The following is a 24,894-nucleotide window of genomic DNA, read 5'->3' as shown; positions in this document are numbered from 1 at the left end:
TTGGTTGTCTTGTACCCACTCCTTTGGGTAGTCTTAAATTTTTGTGGCTTTTGGTTGTTGTATATGAATTTATTATGAGACTATACTTACACACATATACACATACATAATACATACAACAACATATTAAATTTTCATCACATTACATTACACCTTACACATATATTTACACCCTTACTCTCACACACACACCAAAAAAAAGAAAAACACATAGACTTGATCTGGGGTTGTGATGAGTGGGTGAAAAAGTGAATCTTTAGATCCAACCCATTTCAAGAAAGTGATAAAGATTCAAACTTTTTTGTTTAAAAAAGGGTTTTCTTGATGAGTTTTGGGGGTTTTTATGGTGTTGGTGGTGGTAATGGTGGAGAGTCAAGAATGGTGGTGGCTGATGGTGGTTCATCATTTAACAATATGCCACCATTGCATAGGGCTAGTCCCATTTCTCAACCACAACTCATTACCTCAACTATCCCCCAACCTATTTATAACTCCCAATCACTCTCTCTTGCTTTAGTATGTGCATTCTATATCTATATCTCTATATACATATATATATATATATATATATATATATTTTTCTTCCATTAGTTAATCTTTCTTGTGCTTTTTAAGAACCATATATTAAGACACACATACATATTGTACTTAAATGTTCATCCTTGTTTTAAGGAGTAATAATTATATTTTTGTTGTTGTACATTAATGTATTAATGAGTGTCTAGATATATATTAAACTTAGCAAATTAATATATCCTTTTTTGTTGGGTAATCATTAAATATCTATTTATTTATTGTTATTGATTTTTAATTAAGCAGAAACCAAAAATGGAGGGACTTGGTGAAATGGGATTAATTGGTGAAAACTTTGAAGGAGGAAATATCGGAAGAGTTGTTAGAGCTGGAGATGGATCTGAAAGTAGGTCTGGTGGAAGTGATAATTTAGAAGGTGCTTCTGGTGATGAACAAGATGTCCCCGCCGGACCTTCGTCGAGTTCTCGCCGGCGACAGAAATATCACCGCCACACTCCCCACCAAATTCACGAACTTGAAGCGTATGTAATAATTATTTCGATTCTTTTAAGTATTAATTATCACTATCCAACTAACACGTCATTCTAAAAAATATACTGTATATTTTTTGCTATAAGAATTACTATCCAACTAACACGTCGTTCAAAAAAAAAGATACTGTATATTTTTTGCTATAAGTTTTGTGTGTGTGTATATATATGTTGATGAATTATTGTTTTTCTATATAGTTCCTTTAAAGATAACCCTCACCCTGATGAGAAAGAAAGATTGGCACTTGGAAAAAAGCTGAATTTGGAAAACAAACAAGTTAAATTCTGGTTCCAAAATAGAAGAACTCAATTGAAGGTGAGTTAATTAATTTATTATTTAATATAAGTAGTAGTAGTAGTAGTAGTAGTAATATTTTGTAAAAGGGTATCTTTGATTTGATTTGTAATAATGTGAGTGTTATGGCATTGTTTTATTAGACACAATTGGAACGCCACGAGAATTCGATTTTGAGACAAGAAAACGACAAGTTAAGAATCGAGAATGTAGCAATGAAAGAAGCGATTAAGGCTCCTGTTTGCAACAACTGCGGTGGACAGGCGATTCTTGGGGACATTTCAATAGATGAGCACCATTTAAGGATTGAGAATGCTCGTTTGAGAGATGAACTAAGTCGTGTTTCGATTCTTGCTAATAAGTTTTTGGGCCGGCCGTTATCGTCGTTTGGTGGTTCGATGTCTCATGGAATGGGGGGTTCTAATTTAGACCTTGCTGTTGGGAGAAATGGATATGGTATGTACCCGATGGATTTAGGATTACCAATGGGATTAGATTATAATAATGGTATCTCGAATGCTTTGCCTTTGATGTCCCCTTCAAGAATGGGGATGTCTTCTGCTGTTGGTGGTGGCGGCGGTGGCGGTGGGGGGATTGATATGTCATATGATAAGAATGTGTTCTTGGAACTTGCGTTGAATGCGATGGACGAGTTGATGAAACTTGGGCAAGTTAATAGCCCATTGTGGGTTGGGAATATCGAAGGTGGTGGTGAGGTGCTCGATTTAGACGAGTATTTGAGGACTTTTCCTCTTTGTCTTGGTATGAAACCTCACGGTTATGTATCCGAAGCTTCGAGGGCTAGTGGAGTCGTGATGATCAGTAGCTTAGCTCTTGTGGAGGCATTACTTGATGCTGTATGTTAATCTACTTTTTACATCCATTGATTCATTTTTTTATGTCAATAATAATTTTTTTCGATGTTTGATGTCTATAGAATCGGTGGAGAGAAATGTTTTCAAGTATGATCGGAAGTAGTAGTACTCTTGATGTCATTTCTGGTGGCTCTGGCGATTCAAGAAATGGGGTTGTGCAGCTTGTGAGTGCTTCATTAACATTCCTTTATTAACTACGATTATTTTTAAAATAGTCTTAATCGTAGATATATTATATATGATTCAACTTTTGTGCAGATGCAAGCCGAGATCCAGTTGGTTTCGCCTGTAGTTCCTGCTCGACAAGTGAGGTTTATTCGATTCTGCAGACAACAAGCCGAGGGCGTATGGGCCGTCGTTGATTTGTCAGTTGATGCCGGACGAGAAGGCTTTACGTCTCGGAGACTCCCTTCTGGCTGCATTGTGCACGAGATGCCTAATGGATACTCAAAGGTAGTACTACTAGTGTTACATTTCTATAAATTTACAGTATAAGAAACAACACATGATTTTGCCTAACTTTTTTAGTAAAATATGTAGTTAATTATATGTTCAGTTCATCATGTTTATACATATAAAAAAATGAACTAGATCATATATATGACTTGCATGGTGCACATTTTCCAAAGATTCATCTAGGACTGTGTCACATGTCTCCAAATATATTTTAACATATATTTACTGTTAATAAGTAGTTAAGTACACAAAGGCATCAGTTGTGTATAGTATTAGAAGATTCTTTTACATGGTGTATCCCGATAAATATATCTAAAGTTTTATATGTATGGATAGAGTTAAAGAAAAAAAAAAAGCCTCGGAAAGTTCGTTTTGTACAGTTATAGTTATATTATATAGCAAATCTATCATCCCTCCGTACTTCACACTCCGTCTATTGTGTTGTTTATCAACCACGAGGTTATGTATGGCCTGGATGTGTTCTGTCTCGTGATCGTTTTTGTCTATCGAGAACTAAAAAATAGTATTGTGTTACTATCGAGTCCTGAAATTTGGTTGCTATGTGCCCGAATAAGCTGCATGCTTTTCTGTTTCTATTTTTTTTTTCTGTCTTTGTTTGATTTTATTTACGTGCGTTGAATATAATGTAAGTGAAATCTTTAATGTTGTCCTGAGAGTTGGAAAGATAGGTGACTATCTGGACGAGTTTTGATCACAACGGAGATTTTTAATGCTTGTCAAAATTGCAGTTTGGTTGATTTGTAAACTGTTTACGTAATTAGATTAATAGTTAGTGATTAGGAAATGTATAAATGATTACAAACATTAATGTGACAATAATAGTTCTAAGCTGTTCCCAAAAGATAACAATCATAATATCTGTTTAATAAACTAGTTGGACTGGCCTGACTCGATCTTTTGACCCATTTCGTTAGAGGTAAAGTATCAACTAAGGTGAGCTATATGTAGTAACTAGGTAAAATGGGTTGAAGATACACATTTGGATAAATGCTAAATTTCAATTCAAACTAAACCAACACAATACAATGTATCATACATTTTGATTTAAATACTTGCAGGTAGTATGGATTGAGCATACGGAATATGATGAGAATGTTGTTCAGCATAAGTATCGTCCGTTGCTTAGATCGGGTTTGGGTTTTGGTGCTCAAAAGTGGATTTCTACACTAGAAAGGTATTGCGAGTGTGTAGCAACCATTATGTCGCCTGATGCAGCTGTTGATGATAGTCCAGGTACGTATTTTTATTAAGCATTTGCAAAAAGACCTGATTAAATATATAGTTTTAGAAAATAAATACATTAGTAAGATGAAATTTGTTGTAACAACAGTGCTGTCTCCGGGTGGTAAAAGAAGTTTAACGAGTCTAGCACAACGTATGACGGCTAATTTTTGTGCTGGAGTTTGTGCTACTGGTGGTCACAAATGGGAGGTGATTGGTAATTCTGCTGAAGCTGCCAAGATTATGATTCGTAAGAGTTTGAATAATCCTGGTGACCCGTCTGGGGCTGTTTTGAGTGCCACCATGTCGAATTGGATGGAAATGCCACATCAACAGTTGTTCGCGTTGATGCTAAATGAAGAGTTGAGGAGCCAATGGGACGTTTTGTCTCATGGAAGTGCTATGCAGAATATGATACGTTTCTCGAAGAGTCAAGATCTTGGTAGCCTTAACACCATCTCGCTACTACGTGCCAATGTGAGTAGTACACATCAAATTTTCATCTACGCTTATATATTTACTTGTATGTGATTCGCGTTCAAGGTCATAGAGTGAACGGGTTGGGTAAAGTTCAAAATGAGCCAGTTTTTAGCTCGGGCCAACGTAGGATGGTTGCGGCTCGTTGTCATGAATCGACATGTTTCTTATTATAAAATGGATAATGATAGCTCTTCTTAATCTCATAGATTAGTGACTTACCAATGATTGTACTATAATGCATTAATGCTTTCTCTTAAAAAAAATCTGTATTTTTGATTATGTTTCACTTGTGGTCCCATGTTACATACTTGGTCTAGAAACCAGGAGGGCCCCCATAATAAAAGGAATACATGGAACCTAAACAGCCACATATAAGATTTAATATTTTACTTCATTATGGAGTAAAAGAGAAAATACTTTTGACTTTTAAGGTCAGATTAGTTTTGAAATGCAACAATTATTCTTTGATTTAGTTTCAAAACTTTTGATAATTATTGAATCTTGTACTGTAAGAAACATCTCGAATAGTCTTTGATGCATTATTTGCAATAAAGTTGGTTCTTTTTGTCTACTATTTGAATTTGAAAATAATACATTTGACTTTAAAGGTCAAACTTCTGACCCATTTCTTGTCACTTGCATGTTCACAGACCGCTGGTGCTAATGCCAACCAGAACGCGGTGCTGGTACTTCAAGAGAGTACAACAGACGTGACGGGATCATTAATTGTATACGCTGCCGTGGACGTCCAATCAATCCAAGTCGTGATGAACGGTGGAGACTCGTCCTGTGTTGCTCTCTTGCCATCCGGGTTTGCCATAGTGCCTGACTGTGTGGCTGACTCAGGGGCACCCGTTACAAAACCAGGGTCCGAAGGTGGGTCCCTTTTGACCGTCGGCTTCCAGATATTGGTCAACGACCTTCCATCGTCCAAACTCACAATGGAGTCAATCAACACAGTTATCAATCTAATTTCTCGTACGGTTCAAGGGATCAAAGAAGTTGTGAATGCTCATAATCAAGGAAGGCAGATCAGTAGCTAGATTGACATATCTGCATCTAGCTATTTTTCTATCTTTCTACTTGTGTTTTTTTAAATTTATTTATTAAACAAGATGATGGTGTGAATTTAATTTGTAGGGAAGAGGAGATTACTACTGGGGTTGGATATGATCTCACGAACTTGGGTTTGAGTCAAGAACGAACCGCGATGAATACTTGTGGTTCGGGTATTGACTCAATTTCCCTGTGAGATCAATCCAGCTTTCTTGGCTTCTCTTTATTTATGGGCTTTTTTTAGTGTATTTTGTATGCATCATGGATTTGTTGACTCTTATCTACTTCTTTCTTCTGATCAAATACTAGTGTGCATGTTTGAAAATGTTAGCTTCTGGGTCAGATTTGTTTTTAATTTATGTGCGTACATTTTCTTTGCACTACTATTCAGAACTTATAAACGGAAATTTTGCCCCCGTGGTATTGGGTTGGCGCATCAACTTAAAGCTAGCCACAACTATATGACAATTAACTTGTTTCTTAAAAAAAAAAATCGATTTTGGTTAGATTTCATCTTTAAAGGGTACCACGGATCATGTTTAAAGATGTAGACTAAAAAGATTAAATGGGTCAAACAAGTTGAAAGTAATATCCAATCGCTTTCGACCTATAAATCAGTTTATTCAATGGTGGCCTTCAAAATATTCGAAAGACATTTTAGATATTAATTTCATATGATAGATATAGTAATGCACTTGATGATTTAAGTGTTTATATATCTTCATGTGGTCACTTAATTAAAAGACTACCATTATAGAACTTCAATTAGGTGTCAAATATTATTTATTCGTAAACATGTTCATGTTTGCAAGAAATTAAAAATATGACTGCACTTGCAATTGCAATAACTCAAACTGATTAAGAACTCAGGTTTGTCGGTTGGATTGAGTTTTGGGTTATACAAATAAATTTCATTAAGAGTTTGGGCTGGGTTTCTTTTCTGTTTAATAGTAAGCCCATTTATAACCTAAGCTTCCAAGCAGTGGGAGGAGCGCGTAAAATGGTATCTAGTGGCATAAAAGAAAGATACGTAGTAAATGAATTTTGGCAAACAAGTGTTGTGGAGCACATCTGTTAATCTATATCTATCTACGTATACTATAATATAATATAATATAATATATTACTATATAAAACGAATTATTCTCTCCCATTTAAGTAATTAATACTTTAAAATGACTATATTACCTCTCTTCCTTATTCACTAAATTAAACATCTTCACTTATATACCGATAATAACCTTAATGAAATAACTTACAACAGAGATCTTTCAACCCTTAAATAACCATATTAACAACTCTTACATCAGTTAATTTGCAATCACTACCACGCCACCACCACCGCCACACATCGACGCCACCACTACCACCGTCGCCACACCATCGTCGCTATCACCATCACCGCTGCATCGCGCAGACATACAGAGATCCTCCAACCCTAAATAACCATATTAACCTCTCTTACATCAATTAATTTGCAATCACTACCACGCCAACAACACCGCCAGACATCGACGCCACAACTGCCACTGTCACTACACCATCGTCGCTATCACCATCACCGTTGCATCGCGCAGACATCCGTTTAGTAACTTTAGAAAAGGAGCAATCCGCAATTGGGTATGGGCTAAAAATATAGATTGGGATCAACAAACTTGTGAAAAAATAATGTCATATATATATATATATATATTTGTACAAAGATGACCTTATATATAGATATTCAGGTCAATAGTATTTGAAGTAATAAAATCTAAGTACTAATCCATTTTATGGCATATGGGTTTGGCTTGTTTGTTTGGGGTCACTTAAAATTGAATAATTAAACTATTTTCGGTTAATCTTTGGTAAAGTTGTTTATTCTGATCCAGTTAGCTTTAACAGCCTAATTTAAAATAATATATATTTCAAGTAAAATCTATACATTATAAATATTAACCTTTTATCTTAGATTGGTAATTTGGTAGGAGATTGGGAATGGATTATGGAAATGTGGAAATAATTTTACATGGGCTTTGTATTAGTTACTTTGTCAGATACTTAAATTTGTTAAATCAGTTTAACAAGTAGATGCATTTTTGATCTCTTCTCATGAATTTAGGATTCAAATATTTTGATTGACAGGTCTATGAGTCAAGTTGGTAAGTTTTTTCTCTGAATAAACTCTTGAAATTCTTAACAGGTAAGTATTTGCAGGGTTAATCCATTGTATGGTCTGATGTTTTTTATGTAAAAAATATTAATAATTTATCATGTACGTTGTAGAATTGTAGAGTGAATGAAGAATAAAAATGGATTGTAGTTGGTTCCACGATTTCTAGGTAAAAGAACATTTTATCATTGATAAAAAGCTCATTTCACCTCTTTTTTTTATATATAAAAGCTAAAAATGCTTTGTTATTTATTTTTTTTATTCCTTTTATCAAAAACATTTTAGAGTCTTATTTAGTTATTTTATGAACATATGACATCAATATAATTAATATTTATCATGGTTAAATTAGATAACATCAACAAGAGGAAAAGTAAAGGTGGTACTATTATGCATTTAATTTAGGTGAAATCTCTCTCATATATTAAATTTTTAATATTTAATATATAATGAATATATTAGATTTTAGACCCGTGTCCAACACTGGACACGGAGTTTACGATATTATCAATAATAGATTTTAATACATTTCATTCATAAAACTTATAATTTTGAAGATATACGGTTCTAGGTGTTATACTTTGCAAGTTGTAATACAATAATCATAAGTTCGTCACTGTCATTCCACAAGGCACATACTACAATAATTTCTCTATTATGTAACTTTTGAAAACAGTTGTACTCATAATGTGATATTATTATGAAAAATAATTAAGAATTAAAACATAAACATACTTGTGATCGTGTACTTAACATTCAAGTATATATATTTGATCATGATGCAGACCCATAACACGAATATGCTTATTTTCAATTACATGTCCTATGATAATTATATAACAATTATATTTGTTTTTCATATTCTTTGATAACAATTAGGATTCTTGATTTGAATGAAAATTGTAACTTTAAAAAATTAAATATAAATACTTTTTGCAACTTTTTAAAAAAATCTTTAAAAAATCATCTCAAATTAATGGCTAAAAATAAATATAAATTAAGTATTCATGGTTAAAAAATGTAGGTTATTGATGGAAAACAAAAAAGTGTAAATTAATGAAACTTTTTTTATAATTTAATATAAATATCAATATAATAATATATTTTGATAATAATTATTAAGATTTTTAATTTATAGTTAATCTAAATAATGACAAAAGCGATAGTCAATTTGATGAAATTGAGTGATTTGATTGGTTAATAAGTCATTAGTTCAACTGTCTTATAGTATATATTAAGATTAAGATAATTGGCCCCATGTATTTTTTGGTTTGAAAAATTAACATGTGAGAGAAATTTCACTCAAGTTGTGTGCATAACAACACCACCTTCACTTCCCCATCAACAAGTTAACATATTTTCAAAAAGAAACAACTAAAAAAATTAAAAATCAAGAAATGAATATTAAAAAGCCTAAATATGAGATAGAAAACTAAGGGGGTGTTTGGTTCATGGAATTCCAAGGAATTCTATGGAATTGGAATTTAGATTCCATGTTTTACCTTGTTTGGTTGGAAAAAACTAAAGAATTGGAATTCTAAACTTTTTAACAAATTCCTTAAAATAGAGAATTTACAAATCCTTCACCATAGCCATGGAAAGTTTGAATTCCATTGGAATTAAAACATCTTGACAAAAAAGCCCTCAAAGCATACAAAATCTTTTCTCCTTTGTATTTCACTTGCAACCAGTGTTCTTTATTCTGCAACCACCCCGCCACCAACCACCATCACAACCCCCTACCGCCGCTAGTGATTAGAAATTCCATGGCAGCCTTCACTTTTGTGAAGCCACCCAACCACCTACGTTGATGTCGTGCCTCTACCTCCCCACCAACCTTCCTACCACCACGGCAGTCGTCGTTTACCACCATGCCAGCCGCTGTTTACCACCATGGCAGCCACCAATCTCGCTACCTATCTTGTTTTTGTGATCTCTTTTCATTGATTTTCATGTGATCTCTTTTCATCTTCTTTTTGTTGTTGTTTAATTAATTGATTAATAAGGTTGATTTTGAAAAAGGAAAAATTAGAAAAAAAGAGTAGGAAAGTAGAAAGGGGATCTGACGATAATGATGATGTTGAAGTGAAAAAGAAAGATAATAAAAAGATGGAAATGTGAATAATGATATGTGTTGACTCATCTGTCTCTATGTTATTATCATTATTTTTTATTATTAATCTATTTATTTTTTTTGTTTTTTTTTAATTATTTTTTAATGAAATAAATTATAAGAATGTAATAAAGGTTAATTGTGTCATTTTACATGATTTTTATATAAATTCTTTTAACTGAATTCCATTGAATTCTGTCAATCAAACACAATACATATTTTAAAACTTTGAAATTTCAATTCCTTTAAATATTAATTTTTTTCACAGATTCTAATTCCTTTAAAAATATTCTGTGAACTAAACTGTACCTAAGAAAGCTAAAAATGAAATGCTATAAAAAAAAGAAAAAAAAAAAAAAAAATATAAATACATAATGTATTGTGACTCCACCACCACCACCTGACCACCATCAACAAATCTTGTAAAGAAAAACACAAAACCACCTCATAATCCCTTTTTGACATTTTTACTCAACAATATTGTCATCATCTATTTTGTCTTCCAAAATCTTTGTCACAAATTCCCTTCTTTTACAAATTCTTTCCAACATATCCATACTTACACATATTTTCATTCTGACAGTTGACCTAATTTCTACTCCCACACACAAGTTATTTATACCAAACTCCACCTCATAATTATATATATACATATAACCCACAACCCATTTCTCATCTCCGATCAACAAATCGAAATGGGCAATTCTTTCGGCTGCTCAGCCTCCGGCGAACGGCTGGTATCGGCGGCGCGTGATGGTGATTTTGTAGAAGCAAAAATGTTACTTGATTGTAATCCATGTTTAGCTAAATATTCAACTTTTGGTGGGCTTAATTCCCCTCTTCATTTTGCAGCTGCTAAAGGCCATAATGATGTATATATGTTATCATTTTCATTTCTATATATATATATATGTATATATATATATATGGTATATAATATATATTCATTTGTGTATTTTTTTACTGTTATTATTTTACCTAACTTTTTTTTAGTTGTAAAGTTTATTTGAGTTATGGGTAATTTGTAGATTGTCGCATTGTTGCTTGATAATGGAGCTGATGTCAATTCTAGGAATTATTGCGGTCAGGTAATAATTTTGGATATCGATTTCGGTTTCTTTAGTTAGTTAAGTATTGGTTTTCTATAGACAGTTTATATGTATTTGTAGCTAAATTTTGACTTTGTTAGTGTAGTTGAAGATTTTAGCGCTTAAAAGATTGTTAAAGTTGACATTTTGATTGAATCTTTTGTATTGAAAACGATACAGAATTTTGTTTAAAATGGAACTAATTTACTGATTTGATGAACAAATTGATTTATTGGGCATTTGGAAAGAATCCCGGGTTCAGTCCCTGCCAAAGTTAAGTGATTTACCCGAAAAATTTCTTGGTGAAGGTGGATCAGTTGGGGCGGTCTGCGGTCAGCTAGTTAGAGTTAATGGATTATCAACCTTCTGTTCAGTTATATTTTGTCTCGAGTAGTGTAAATTGTTAATTGTTTCAAGATTCACTGATAATTGGGTTGTCGTGATGTGTAGACGGCGTTGATGCAAGCTTGTAGATATGGGCATTGGGAAGTTGTTCAAACCCTTTTGCTGTTTAGATGCAATGTAAGTTATAACTGTGTGATTTTATTTTGCTAGGAAATATAAATAGCCAGTAAAATGTTTATATATATAACCTATCTGATAGTTCGATTGTTTGCTATTCGTTTTTTTTAGGTTACCAGGGCCGACTATCTTAGTGGAAGAACTGCTCTGCATTTTGCTGCTGTGAATGGACATGTACGTTGCATACGACTTGTTGTGGCTGATTTTGTGCCCAGTGCTCCTTTTGAAGTTCTAGATGCACACGCAAATGGTGATGGAGGCAACACCCCTAAAAATAAATTTGACCAAAGGTTTAGAATTAGTTACACAGATCTCTATAGCTTTAAAATTGACTACCTGAATATTGTGATTTCATTGTTTAGTCACTCGTACCATGATTATATAATTATTTAGAAGTTTTTTATAAGTGGTTATATGCTTGCTTCAACAAAACTGGCTGTTCACTTGTTCAGTAAATACTACACGGCTAATCTCCCTCTCTTGCTAAAGCACATTTCATTGTTAGTATCACTATTAGAAAAACTGTTATAATTAGTAGAAAGTTTTACGATAATTTAAAAGTTGTTCACAAATGATCTATAAAAAATGGTTGATAAAATGTAAGCTCTCCTAATAGAAGTTGAATACTTCAACATTTGGTTATTTTATCTAATGGTTCGATAAAATCAAACTTGGTCAAATACTTAAACAATTTGTTATCTGATTATTACAATGCCATATTGTTGAGCAAATTTGAATACTATCTTCTGTAACGCCTTTTATGGCTGTTTATTACTCGTAATTGAGTATGAATGTGTCACTCGATTAACTAGTTTCAAAACACACATTTAAACTCTCTAATAGACTATCATGCTCCTATTTTTAATTACATCTTCAGTCTATTTATATCACTTCTATGTGAATTGTAGCGCACTGGTCAAATTTGTAAATAAAGCTGCTGATGGTGGTATAACGGCTCTTCATATGGCTGCATTGAATGGGTATGCTGATTGTGTACAGCTGCTTCTGGATCTGCATGCAAATACGTCATCGGTGACTTTCCATTATGGAACGTCAATGGATTTGATAGGTACGTGTACATGGGGTTTAAGATCTAATAAATATTCTTTTTCATGCTACTTTTAAGATGTTTGGATTTGCTGTCGAAAATAGATCAAGTAATTTTCTTCTGACTTGTTCGCAATAATTAGTTTTAATAATAATCAGTTTTTTACCTATTGTGACATAACTTATTACCAATTGGTAAAATAACTTAGTTCGAGAGTTTTTTATATGCATCTTACAGGACTGTTTTCCTTGTGTTTTTTTTCCTTCCCGGGCATGTCTTTCTTTGGTCTAGTTATGTTTTAAATCCTTTGAATAATAAGAAACTCAGATACACTCAAACAAATGATTATCATGACTTCAAATAGCAAAAGCACATCCAAATACTATTTCCTACTATCTGTTTATTTCATCTTTAAGTCTGGTTCTTTCACGTTGTACTGCCAAATGGTTGTATCACTTTCTTACATTGTCTTGTAGGAGCTGGAAGCACTCCATTACATTATGCTGCTTGTGGTGGAAATTTAAAATGTACTCAGGTAAATTTCACTTTATCATGTAATATTAATGACATATTTAAATTAAAATATTACTTATATCTGATCTCTGTCTCAAAATTATTCAGATTCTACTTGCAAGAGGTGCTAGTCGTTTGACATTAAATTGCACGGGGTACTGTTCTCTTTTATGGGTTTTCCGGTTTTACCTTTTACTAGTTCGTATCTTCTAGTTGTTCCTGAAAACCTTTATGATGTTTCAGGTGGCTTCCTCTTGATGTGGCGAGAACGTGGGGCCGTCATTGGCTTGAACCATTATTGGCACCAAATTCTGACCTGGCATTACCCTTGTTCCCCCCATCTAATTATTTATCATTGCCCCTCATGAGTGTACTTAATATAGCTAGGTATTCACAAGCACCAATCTCTACTTACACATCTATTTTCCACTCAAAACTCTTAGAAATGATATAGGTAATTGTTGTTTGTTTAGGGGTCATGGTGTTGTAAGTCATGAGTTCGTATAAAGACAGGTAAGCGGGGGGTTTAAGTAAATCAATGGAGATTTATTCAAATAAAAAAAATGAGGCCCACATTATTACGCTCTCTCTTTCCTCTTTGCCTTAAAATAATAGATAAAATATCAGTTTTAATTATATCATAACAATATAACATATATGAAACCATTAATTTTTTTAAACTATAATACCTTTTTCTCTTCAACTTTTTTTCAAAGCTATACCGATTCTCAAACTTATGCTGAAACCAAATACCACCTTACTGTCTTGTAAGAACTCTATTTAAAAGCATATTTTGAAATATTTTTTTGGTTAATGTTAGATATCCCAGATTTAAATCTTAAATTATAATATTAAGAAACTTGAATCATGCTTTTTACTTAGTTTAGGTTTGCTATATGTGTGAGTGGTATGATCTGCATGAAAATAGTGTTGGTATGTGTCTAATTTTATAATAAAAATAAATTAATGCTAAAAGTTCTATGCAGAGAGTGTGGTTTGCAGTCCCCAGCAACCCTTCCTGATGATACTGATCTATGTGCTGTCTGCCTGGAGAGAGCGTGCACAGTTGCCGCTGAAGGTTTGCTACCGTAACATAGTATTAATGTTATCTTTTGTGGCTAGAATTACATGTGTTTAAATATATGAATAATAATAGGTCAATAACTAAATCATATATGTGGTTTATGTTATATATCTCGTAAAGAGAACGGGTATAGGCTTCACAAATCACAACTTGTATCGTCGTGTCATACGATATACTCACCATTTAACAGCTCGACTAGATGTAGCATTTTTAACCCTTTGGGTTATGTTTTTCATTCATTAAATGTAAAAGTGAAAAAGTCTGGTAGGTCATTCCAGTATAACACTAGTTGCTTAGAATTACGTGAACTGCCTGACCTGCCAAATTTGCCGCTGCTAACCTTGATGTGTTTGTTTGCAGGTTGCAGGCATGAACTATGTGTGAGATGTGCCCTTTACTTATGCTCAACAAGTAATAACCCTTCTGAATTATTAGGCCCACCTGGATCCATTCCATGCCCTTTGTGCCGACATGGCATCATTTCATTCACCAGATTACCAGGCTCTCCCGCAAAAGAAATCAAATTACATATTTCCCTTGGTTTCTGTACCCCATGCATGCTTCACCCTCGGGAACCAAACGAGTCTACACCCGCTAACACCCCTGAGATCAGCAAAAACCGGGTTGCTTCTGTTTCTCCAGAATTATTCTGCCCAGTTACATGTAGCCCATTTCCTTCAGTTGCCCTTCCTTTATGTACCTGCAGTGATGGCTCATGCCCATCTTCTGAAACACGAGATGATGAGGTTCATGATGGTTCACCATCCCATCGAACCACCTCTGGTGAGGATGGCAAATTGGGTGCGCTGAGGCTCGAGAAAACTAGCTGTTCAAGCATGTTTTGGGGCAGGAGGAGCTGCAGCAGGGAGCAACAGTGCAATTCCGAGATCAATGCTTGATTGATGATAAAATTTTAATTTATTATGGATCACTACAGGTATCATTTCTTGAAAAAGGAAGTGCTATTGTGAAAGCAATAATAGTGGTTTTGCTGGAATAGTTTATGATATATTATGCAGGTACGTCAATTAGCGTTGTGAAAGTTTGTTACGATTGACACTTGGCTATGGAACTCCACGTTTCCATCTTGGTAATGTTATGGGATTTGATGTTAGGATGTTTTAGGGGAAAAGGTTTGTAAAATAGAAGAAAAAGAAAAAGACTTGGTGTTTGTATATTGTGTATGGTGGTAGGACACATTGGCATTTGGTCATTGTTTTAATCTGATTAGTGCTGTATTAACATAACTTGTTCAAAATCAGCCAATCCATTTTTACATGATATTTTCTGTGTTTGTAAGAGTTTTATTCATTATTACTGTATTGGTTTTATGTACTCAGTACAATCCATTGGCTATAATTTTAGCTCATTCATGTATAATTAGGTGATTAGGCCCCTACTTATTGATACAAGTCTTTTTGACTTCAATCTAGAGGGCTTTCTTCTATTCAGGTAATTTTGATATGACAAGTTTTTCTTAACATGTCTAACCGGGTATCACCAATAATCGTTTCCAACAATTTTCTCATTCATCCTCCAAATCTAAGATAGGATGATAAATTATTACTCATGAATTAAGCCCCAATTTTACCCATTGTCAACTAAATTGGGCCGACCAGAGCCCAGCTGTGTTGACGCTTCTAGAGTGTTAGTCACTACTTAGTTGTAGTACACTAGTACTTGTTGTAACATGATGCTAAAATAAAAACATAAGAAAGAAAGGGGCAAGAAGATATGCATGAATGATGCATGACATAAAATGAAGTTAAATTGCGTTTGGTAAGTATATAAGAATCTATACTATCACCAAAAGTCTATAGCAGGCATCGAACTTTTAATGGGTCTATGGTATGTATCAAACTTTTAAAAATGACTGTTTTATACATCCGATTAATAGAAAACTTCTAAATTGATGACATGAATACGAGTTGACACCCTATATGGACACCACACGTTCTCAGGTACACAAAATAAGAGAAATGATAGACTTATAAACAACTTACATAAACATTTACAAATTAATGTTCCACCAATAAAATTAAGCAAGATTGCAAAAATCATGATACCAACTCAAACGATTGAGGAGTTGCGAATACTCTGGTTTATGCAGAGAGTATCCAGGGAGTCAAAGCGGCCAAGGCGGGAAGTATTCTGAGCACTCTACGGACTTGGGTAGAGTTGACGCCTTAACAAGTAGGAGTGCTCGGCTCGACTTGATGAGACACTCAAGTTTAGAGAGATTAAAGAAAGAAAATCAAATCAAAGCAATTCCAATCGGTACACTTCACATACCACATTGGTTTATAAAGGTTCGTTTGTCATTTTTAATTTTTTTTTTTACTTTTAGTATTTCTTTAATAATCTTTAAAAATTGATTACACAATATAAATACATTTAAGTTTGATATACAGTGTAGATTCTTAGTTATAATTGGATACATTGTCGAGATTTTTAGTTATAATTGGATACATTGTCGAGAACTTCCCTTTAGTCAATGTAAGAGGGTACACTATGGTCGATCAAATTAGTCCTCAGTAAGACTAGTCCACACCATATCAGATTCTGAGAATAATTCCCCAAAACAAGCCTAATATAGGACTAGTTTAGGACCCACCATTTATATCACTAATCTTAAACACTCACACACTTATAAATAAGACTAATTCTTGGGAGGACGGGTCATCAAAGACGAGTCGTGGGACGAATGGGAGAACGAGTAAATGAACTGTAAACATATCTATGGCACTACATTATGCAAATTCACACATATCTTAACGGCATGTTTGAAGATAAGGTTTTAAAAACTTGAAGTAGAATAAGTTTTAGACCATATGGATATGAATTTTTTTGATGCATATGTGACGTGACAAGGTTCAATTCAAAATCTTGATCCTCTTCAAATTTAAATAGGTTTTTTTTTTCAAATTTCTTTTACTACAACTTAAATGTACTTAATGTCAAAAATATTTATAAATCTTTTAGATTTTTGAGCCATAATGAAATTTAGTTGATAAACCGATTTGTGATATGAATTGTTAATATAGCATGACTTAATTTATAGTAAATGCATGTACACAATTAACTTTTTGGTAAGTTTATCATTAGAGACACTATAGTAATATCTTTTGTCCAAAATGAAAAATTGAATGCTCATTTATTTCGTTGAGAACTGTTTCAGTATACAACATGCTAATGGCCCCATTTGTGAATTATTGAAGATTAATGCAAACAGTAATAAAATTTATTATCATATATTTAAGGTCATGAAATAAAGAAAGCTGCATAAGAATTCCGATTAAGGATGTTCAAAATGCCCGTAACCAAAAACATAGTCAAAAAACCAATCAAGAGTTTTAACTTTTCATTTGATCAAAACAAAATCTTTTAAATAACATTTTGGTTATGGCTCAAGATTTTGATGGACCACGGACAATTATCTATATTACCAAAAGTAAATTATGTAATGATCCCTACATGAATATCTTTTTTTTATCATACACAAAATATATGTATAATCAGGGGTGTAAATGAGTCAATCCTGTTCATGGATTATTCGAATTCGATTTGGAAAAAACTCGTTTCGAGTCGGGCCTAAACGAGATCGAGTCGATTTCGAGCTTAACTATTGACTTGTTTACTAATCGAGCTCGAACTTCGAATACATAACTCGAATAAGCTCACGATCCTAAACGAGCTTTCATATATAATATAATAATATAATAATATTTATGCACATTAATTAATATTATAGACTAACGAGTTTTTTTTCACGAACTTTTGATAATCGAGCTTAGTTAATTTACCGAGCTCGAGCCCGAGCTCAATTTTGTAGAGTTTTTTTTTTTGACAAACGAGCCGAACTGGAGTCGAGCTCGAGCTTTTTTAACATATCACGAGCCAAGCTCGAGCATAAACAATAAGGTTCGATCGAGCTTGACAGTATTCGAGCTTGACTCGGCTCATTTACACCCCTGTGTATAACTGTTTGATACATATATTTTTGTGTAAGGTAAAAAATAATTGTATAAAGATCTGTTCACATAAATATACACATCTTAATTTTATTTTTTTTACTTTTTACATCAGTATGTTGCACTCATTCTCTTTATTTTAACATTTAAACTATCATATATAGATATAGAGCTGACATATCGTGTCCGACACGACACGATAAGACACGAACACGATAGGGTTAAACACGAATACGACACGATAGCTAATCGTGTTAGTTTTTCCAAACACGACACGATTTTTAACAGGTTACACGATAAGGGGCCTGTTAAGAGACCTGTTAAGAGACTTGTTAAAAGTTATACGATAAGGGACCTGTTAAGGGACCTAATAACGTATCTTATCGTGTTTTATAGTGTCTTGTCGTGTCTTAACGTGTCCTTAACGTGTCTTTAACAAGTCTTTAACGTGTCTTTAACAGGTCTTTAACGTGTCTTTAACAGGTCTTTAACGTGTCTTTAACATGTCCATATATATACTACTTGTTTTATCGTGTCATATCGTGTCTTAACAGGTCCGGACCTGTTAAGACATGATAACTGTTCGTGTCTTAACAGGTCCGGACCTGTTAAGACACGAAACACGTTAAGGCCAAACACGAAACACGAAAAAACCAGGTCGTGTCGTGTCGTGCTAACAGGTCCGTGTCGGAAATTGCTAGCTCTATATAGATATCAAAATTTTAGGTATATATGTAATTCTTACCAAATTATATACACAAGTCATTTTTTTTTGTCAATACTTTAGTCGAAAGTGGTTAAATTCATAAATTGTACCGCAAAAGCCAAAAGGAATGCAAAGTCTATTGGAAGAGGTACCTTTGCGTAGCCAGAATTTTTTGGTTACGACATTGAACACAAGGACACACATCCGGTAAAAATCGCTAATATCATAGAAATGTATAGGTCCGGCATAATATAAGGTCATGTTTGTACATTCAATTTATATGTAGTTGTAACAATTTAAGTTTTGTATATAATATAGATTTCAAACACTTGTATAATACATTCCGTGTTGATTTAGGTTGCAAATACCTGACCAGTTTACTGGCTTTTAAAAAGTAGATTGAAGATGGCATGTGAATTTACCCGACGTTGTTGAAGAAAAAACCATGGAGTTAATGACAAAAGTTAGCATAACGTTTTCAATATATAATCTAGAATGTAATAATATAAAAAAGATATCAAAATACAGTTTTAGTACTACAAGGCCTTGTTTGTTCAAAAAATCTACTATTAAAGAAAAAAAGGAAAAAAAAAGTTTAAGATAAATCTACTATTTAATCAACCAAATTATAAATACTAAGATGTATTTTGACGTAAAAGAAACTTAAACTCAAACTCAGCTCTTCGATAAAAAAAAAAGAAGTTATTTACGTCAAAAGCAATATGATATAATAATAAAACCACTTAATTATGAAGGCACTTGTTAGGAAAAAAATAAAAAGGAAGAAATATTGAAATAAGAGTACTTTCTATTATAACTCAATAGCTGAAGGTCTCGAGTTTGAGACAAGATAATGACATTTGAAGGAATTTCACAATAAAGTCCTCCAGTGAAACAAGTTTAAGTCTTACAAAGGGGTAAAGTTTTATCCTAATTAAATGTCGTCCCTTCGGGAAGTTTAGTTGAAAGTTTCTCCTCCTACAAGGTATTGAAGGTGAGAGGGTCCTTTAATGCAGACAATATAAGTTGGATCCCTATTGCGAGCAAATGATCACACATTTTAAAAAAAAAATATTGAAACAAGAATGAAACGAGTTCATTTATTAAAAGGCCAGCCGTGTCAATCTATTCATAAGTGACGGTCTATTTGGCCCCCGACATGTCACTACTTATTTTCATGTTGTGTCGCGAGTTATGTTAAAAATCGACACCCTGTAACGTGGTTTTACAAAATTAACCTAATCCATCCTATCATAAAAGTAAAAATAATATATAAAGAAAAATTTACAAAAATTAAAGAATAAAAAAGAAAATTTTTTTAAGTTCGAGGAACCAAAAGACCTGCTTATGACCAGTAAACGTGTGACATTGAATGCATATATAGACAAAGACAACGAACTATCAAAATTATAATCAACATAAGCTAAAGTCATAATCAAGATCCAGAACCAATTGAGCAACCATTTCCCCATGTCACACAACACGGAAATACGGTCAATAACGGCTTACAGAAGCAAGATTTCAGAATACAAATTCATCTCCCTCTACCAGAGTACAAAAATACAAATGTTGTTAAAGGTCTTCAGGTAAAAATAAGTCAAAGTGTTGCCACAGGTCCATCTGGCTAACCTTTAGGATTATAAACTGTCTCCAAGTATTCTTTGGCCCTGTGAACCTTTGATTGCAGATAATAACTTCCACCCGTGGCATTCCGTTCAAATAAAGTATTATATTTCTGCAGAAGATTCAATCAATAGATCATTTAAATGTCAATGCTATTTAGACATGGAATCAGAAAATGGACAGCATATTTGTATAACTAAACCCATTACAGTATTATCCAGTTACTTTTCCCTCATAACATAATGTTGCATCACATGTTCTAATTAATTTATGACATCTTCGGGTATCCCATTGTAGGCGTGGTGAAAATACCACAAATTAGTGTAAGATATAGTTTCCTTGTGATCATACTAATTTATAAAGTTTTACAATCAGGATGAGATGAGTATGTTGAGAGTCAGTCAGCCAGAATCAACCCATAATTAAAGAGTACCAATGTACCATCACCAACCAACCCCAACAGGCCCAATTTGCCATCTCTACATTCTATAATTCGAGAAAAAGTACTAGCCTGTGCAACTTCATCCCAGGAAGACCGCACGCTCACACCAAGAATTTGTCGCGCCTCTTGTTCGGTCATAGCTTTGGCTCCTTTACGTAGTGTTTCTTGAGTAACACCTGTATTTGAGGCATCTGCAAATACAATCACGAAAAGTGAATAAAAAAATATACTCATAACTACCAGAAAAAATAGTTTCAATAACAGTATTGTCAGCCGGCATTGTAGAAGGCCGGAATGGTCCAGCACGCATGACCGGTTGTAAAACGCCTAGCCTGATGAGGTTGCCCAGTTAATTCCAGACAACATCCTTTTGGCCAGATGGAAAATGGGGGATACTACTCTCCTTATGGAAGTATATATCACCAAATGTCTCCCCTTGGGGTGTTGACTAATGCAAATATTTAACAACACTTATTTCAAACAAATGGTTACCAGAAGTTGTTGCATAATTTTTTTTTTTTTTGATGTATGTAATATTGGTGCTGCTGAATTGCCACTGTCAATTCTGCTGATATAGCATAAGTCCATTAAAATCTTCATTTAACAAAACTATATTAACTGTTGTTATCCTTTACAAGATTGAAAAAAGGACTCATGTGTGACCTTCATGCTTTAAAACAACCAAGGTTGTTCTATGTCAAAGTTGAACTTTTTAAATCCCAAGGAACATTGTATACGTTTTGGCCAACATGAATGCTAATTGATTCTCCTATTGATATGTGGCTTCTATTGCTTTAGCATAACATCAAAAGTAATTCACACAGCCTGTTCTTAAGCTTACTTTTAACTCCATGGAATTACGTATTAAACAGATAACAGAAACATGCCTCAAAATAGCAGAATATAAGGTATATCAATTAAAGAGATGTAAATATGAGTACTAAATTCAAATGATCTAGGCTGGCTCTACTTATTATACTGATATGTCTTCCCAATATCTTATACTTCAATAAAAGCATAAATATTATTTGGTATTAAGCAGTATGTGAGAGTTAATGATGATAGAAGATAACTTGTCAGTAGTAAATATGACTAAAACAGATGGTTCCAGCTTAGCATTCTATGGAAAATAATCCCAACAAATACCAAAAAAAAAACTACAATAGAAGACACAATAAAAACCAAATATATCAATCTCGACACAACGTCTTTAACAAATTTATAAAATGCTTGTACAAACAAACCATCGATCCATCATTAGGTTACTTTTCAGAATCGGAGTTGCTGAAAACAGACTAAGCTGGAATGGGAAAAACAGAAATCGAACTATCAGGCCAAAAAAGCATAAATACCGCATCGTACCAAGTCAATATTCTATAAAGATCAGGCTTTTTAGCAGGCCCGACCGGGCCAAAGACAGAGACAGGCCCGACCAGGCTTTGACTATCTCTATAGCTGATACATTCAAGAAATTCTCTTTTTTAAAACGCATATGTATATCAAATATTCACATGATACATTTATGCGGAGACATCCACCATTCATCATGTATAAGGGTTACAGATAAAGATAAGGGAAAGGGAAAAAAAGCATCGATGCTTTAAGAAGAGTCATTAGGTGGGCTACACAAGTGAATAGAATCATCATAACGAATATTTATTCATACAGTGAATGATATCAATCACCTCAGCAAGAAAATGAGAAAACGTAAGCCAGAAACCCAGTAGCACACTGTAGATGATATTCAAAAAACTGTTCTATTCTAATTTAAATAGATTTAGCAAGGGAAATTTTGGAATTCCAAGTTTCCCAGATATCTATAAATATGAGCTTTTCATGTATCAAAGCTACAACAACAGGTTAAAAAAATTCAACATTTAATGACCAGATTTTCAACTGGCACAGACCCATATTTAAAATCAGGATATGCCTAATAATCGACATAAATAATTTCATTTTTCATTTGAACGCCAAAAACACACAAAACGCTAAGGTGTACAGTGGTGATGTTATCTCTAAAGCTATTGATTCCTACCATACCAAATTCCAGTTAAGAGGAAAAAACACATAATTCAGCGATTGAAAGCTCTTAACGGCATATGGATGCCCCTGAAACCTTCATTCTAGTTACTATCGAGCTGAGTATTATTCACAGTTTCCTGGTTCCTTTGTGATCCATTGAATATTTTTTCTGTTATAACATCCTACTTTTCTAGGTAGGAGAATGAAGAATAAAGCAAAGGGCAAGCTAGTCTATCTGTTATCGGAATAAATCTACAAAATGTTGCAGATGTAGGCATTCTACGAAAAGTACGGCACCAGAAAGTCAGAAACTTACTCTGCAGGGCCTGGCGATATGCTTGAACAACTCCCCTAGCCAAGATCCCGGAACCCATTACAAGTATTTGTGCAAGAACCCTCGCCGCCTGCACAAACAAGTTCGCATTAAAAAAATATTTTTTTTTCCAAACTCACTAAAGAATGTAGAGTGTATACAAACTTTTCATCAACACCCTGAAAAAAAAGGAAAAACCAAACCTCGATAGACTAATCTTAAGACTAAAATCTTCCTCTTTGATAAGAAGGTAACAAATTTTTACGAATATAGCGATTTTTAGACTAATCTTAAGAATAAAAACTTTCCTAAAACTTAGGCACATACAAACAATATAGCGATTTATCATTTTCAAGTTAGAGGACGGAAGACTCTGGTATCGCGACTAGGGGTATCTAAATTCTTAATCTAGCTAATAGCTTATCAAAAAAATGGCGATTAGGGAGGTCGGTTGCATCGAATTTTCCATTTACCATTTTGAGTTTAGAATCATATGTCATCATGTCACCTAACAAAGCTAGCTAATTTTCATCTCACAACTATCATACTTATAAAGTTGTTAATTCTTAATATTGCTTTTTAACAGCGCAAATCAGACAAGGAGTTCTCAAAAAAGCCGAATTTCGTGTGTATATTATTGACCTATGCAGATGTACATATCGATTATTAATTTCATTATAATCTGGTTAATACGTAAAATAGCACAATAATTATAATTATTATAAAAATAAGCAAGAGTATGAACCGCAATAACTACAAAAATAATATGCATAAATTAAAACATACCATGATTGACGATTATAGAATAACAACACCAAGTAGCAAAATTTAATTGAAAAACCGTAATATATGTAAATGTATATGATATAAAAGATACAAGAATAATTAATTAGGGTTTGTTTTGTTTTGTGTCGTGTGTGTGTGTGTGTGTGTGTGTGTGTGTGTGTTTAACAGCAAATGCTAATTTTGTTTTGTTTTATGTTTGTGGGAAAGTAGGGACATATTGAACTTGGGAAGGAAGAAAGACGAACCTACCAAAATGTTTGACGCTGCTATAGTTAACTAATTACACATTCCGCCCCTTATGGTTTAACCGAAATTACGGATTTCATCCTAATTGCTTTCGTAAATGTTCAATAATTTGTGTGTCAATGTTTGTTCATTTATGATCGTATTTGTATATGTTTTGTTCATTTATGTTCATATTTATGATTTTTATACTTTCATCTTTAAAATAATTTTTTTAACAACTAATCGTCATCTCTACTTCCTTATAAAACATATTCTCCAATTAAATAATTTTGTCTTTGAAATATTTTATTTGCCCTTAGACAATCCAAAAAATACCCCAATTTTACTACCCCTAAAATTACAGGCTCCTTATGTAAAACTCGGTTGCTTTGCAGGTTAATTTTCTAAAGTTATTGATCAAAGGATCGTTATGGACATGGAGTTATCTTTCTTTACCCATTCATAGATGATGAAAAACTTCAACATTGATTTTTTTTTTTCCTGTGCTTGCGATTTGCGTTATTAATAGTAATTCAGTTGGTTTTGTTTATAATTTTTGGGGGTTCTCTTTGACATCGACTTTGGGGTTCTTTTGAGATTGCTATTTTTTTAATTTGTGTTATAACTTATTAATGCATTGAAACTTCCTTTGTAGTTATACCCTTTATGTCAATGTATGTTTGAATATACCTATTGTATCTACATGTAATGGGATATCCTAAAATTTATCCAAAATGTGCCCTGCAACTTCTGATCCTCAACATACATGTGAGACCATTTTGCTTTAATTTTTGAGCTTGCTAATTAATTTTCAGTTA

At 33.4% G+C, this 24,894-nt stretch overlaps 3 protein-coding genes across 3 annotated transcripts; 2 read left to right on the top strand and 1 right to left on the bottom strand.

The window, feature by feature from the left end:
- The first annotated feature begins 138 nt into the window (after positions 1-138).
- On the top strand, positions 139-5,793 carry LOC122601604 (homeobox-leucine zipper protein ANTHOCYANINLESS 2). Its single transcript, XM_043774356.1, has 9 exons — positions 139-516; positions 820-1,055; positions 1,263-1,380; positions 1,503-2,216; positions 2,297-2,398; positions 2,493-2,687; positions 3,770-3,944; positions 4,042-4,409; positions 5,063-5,793. Exons 1-9 carry the CDS (start codon positions 325-327, stop codon positions 5,453-5,455), a joined length of 2,493 nt encoding a protein of 830 aa, XP_043630291.1. The 5' UTR covers positions 139-324; the 3' UTR covers positions 5,456-5,793.
- A 4,413-nt stretch (positions 5,794-10,206) lies between these two features.
- LOC122601613 (E3 ubiquitin-protein ligase XBAT33) lies at positions 10,207-15,269 on the top strand. The gene is made up of 10 exons (XM_043774365.1): positions 10,207-10,605; positions 10,762-10,821; positions 11,272-11,343; positions 11,455-11,633; positions 12,252-12,412; positions 12,868-12,926; positions 13,013-13,059; positions 13,148-13,291; positions 13,891-13,982; positions 14,349-15,269. The coding sequence occupies exons 1-10, from the start codon at positions 10,429-10,431 to the stop codon at positions 14,885-14,887; spliced, it is 1,530 nt and encodes a 509-aa protein (XP_043630300.1). The 5' UTR covers positions 10,207-10,428; the 3' UTR covers positions 14,888-15,269.
- A 4,795-nt stretch (positions 15,270-20,064) lies between these two features.
- Positions 20,065-24,006, bottom strand: LOC122584794 (mitochondrial import inner membrane translocase subunit PAM16 like 2-like). Its single transcript, XM_043756855.1, has 4 exons — positions 23,852-24,006; positions 23,069-23,156; positions 20,800-20,921; positions 20,065-20,400 (listed from the first exon to the last, which is right to left on the bottom strand). The coding sequence occupies exons 1-4, from the start codon at positions 23,852-23,854 to the stop codon at positions 20,290-20,292; spliced, it is 324 nt and encodes a 107-aa protein (XP_043612790.1). The 5' UTR covers positions 23,855-24,006; the 3' UTR covers positions 20,065-20,289.
- Between the last annotated feature and the right edge of the window lie 888 nt (positions 24,007-24,894).

This window comes from Erigeron canadensis, chromosome 1 (genome assembly GCF_010389155.1).
Source record: "Erigeron canadensis isolate Cc75 chromosome 1, C_canadensis_v1, whole genome shotgun sequence".
NCBI classification, from domain to species: Eukaryota; Viridiplantae; Streptophyta; class Magnoliopsida; order Asterales; family Asteraceae; genus Erigeron; species Erigeron canadensis.
The sequence above is the reverse complement of the archived record's forward strand: the minus strand, read 5'-3'. Positions and strand labels throughout refer to the sequence as shown.

Excerpts from the sequence above, each read along its gene's own strand:
- LOC122601613 (XM_043774365.1), top strand. The coding sequence starts at position 10,429 with ATGGGCAATTCTTTCGGCTGCTCAGCCTCCGGCGAACGGCTGGTATCG. Across the intron at positions 12,927-13,012 it reads GAAATTTAAAATGTACTCAG|ATTCTACTTGCAAGAGGTGC; the intron begins GTAAATTTCACT and ends AAAATTATTCAG. Across the intron at positions 13,292-13,890 it reads AGTGTACTTAATATAGCTAG|AGAGTGTGGTTTGCAGTCCC; the intron begins GTATTCACAAGC and ends AGTTCTATGCAG.
- LOC122584794 (XM_043756855.1), bottom strand. Across the intron at positions 20,922-23,068 it reads ATATCGCCAGGCCCTGCAGA|ATGCCTCAAATACAGGTGTT; the intron begins GTAAGTTTCTGA and ends TTGTATTTGCAG. Across the intron at positions 20,401-20,799 it reads CCTGGGATGAAGTTGCACAG|AAATATAATACTTTATTTGA; the intron begins GCTAGTACTTTT and ends AATCTTCTGCAG.
- LOC122601604 (XM_043774356.1), top strand. The coding sequence starts at position 325 with ATGAGTTTTGGGGGTTTTTATGGTGTTGGTGGTGGTAATGGTGGAGAG. Across the intron at positions 517-819 it reads AATCACTCTCTCTTGCTTTA|AAACCAAAAATGGAGGGACT; the intron begins GTATGTGCATTC and ends TTAATTAAGCAG. Across the intron at positions 2,399-2,492 it reads GAAATGGGGTTGTGCAGCTT|ATGCAAGCCGAGATCCAGTT; the intron begins GTGAGTGCTTCA and ends ACTTTTGTGCAG.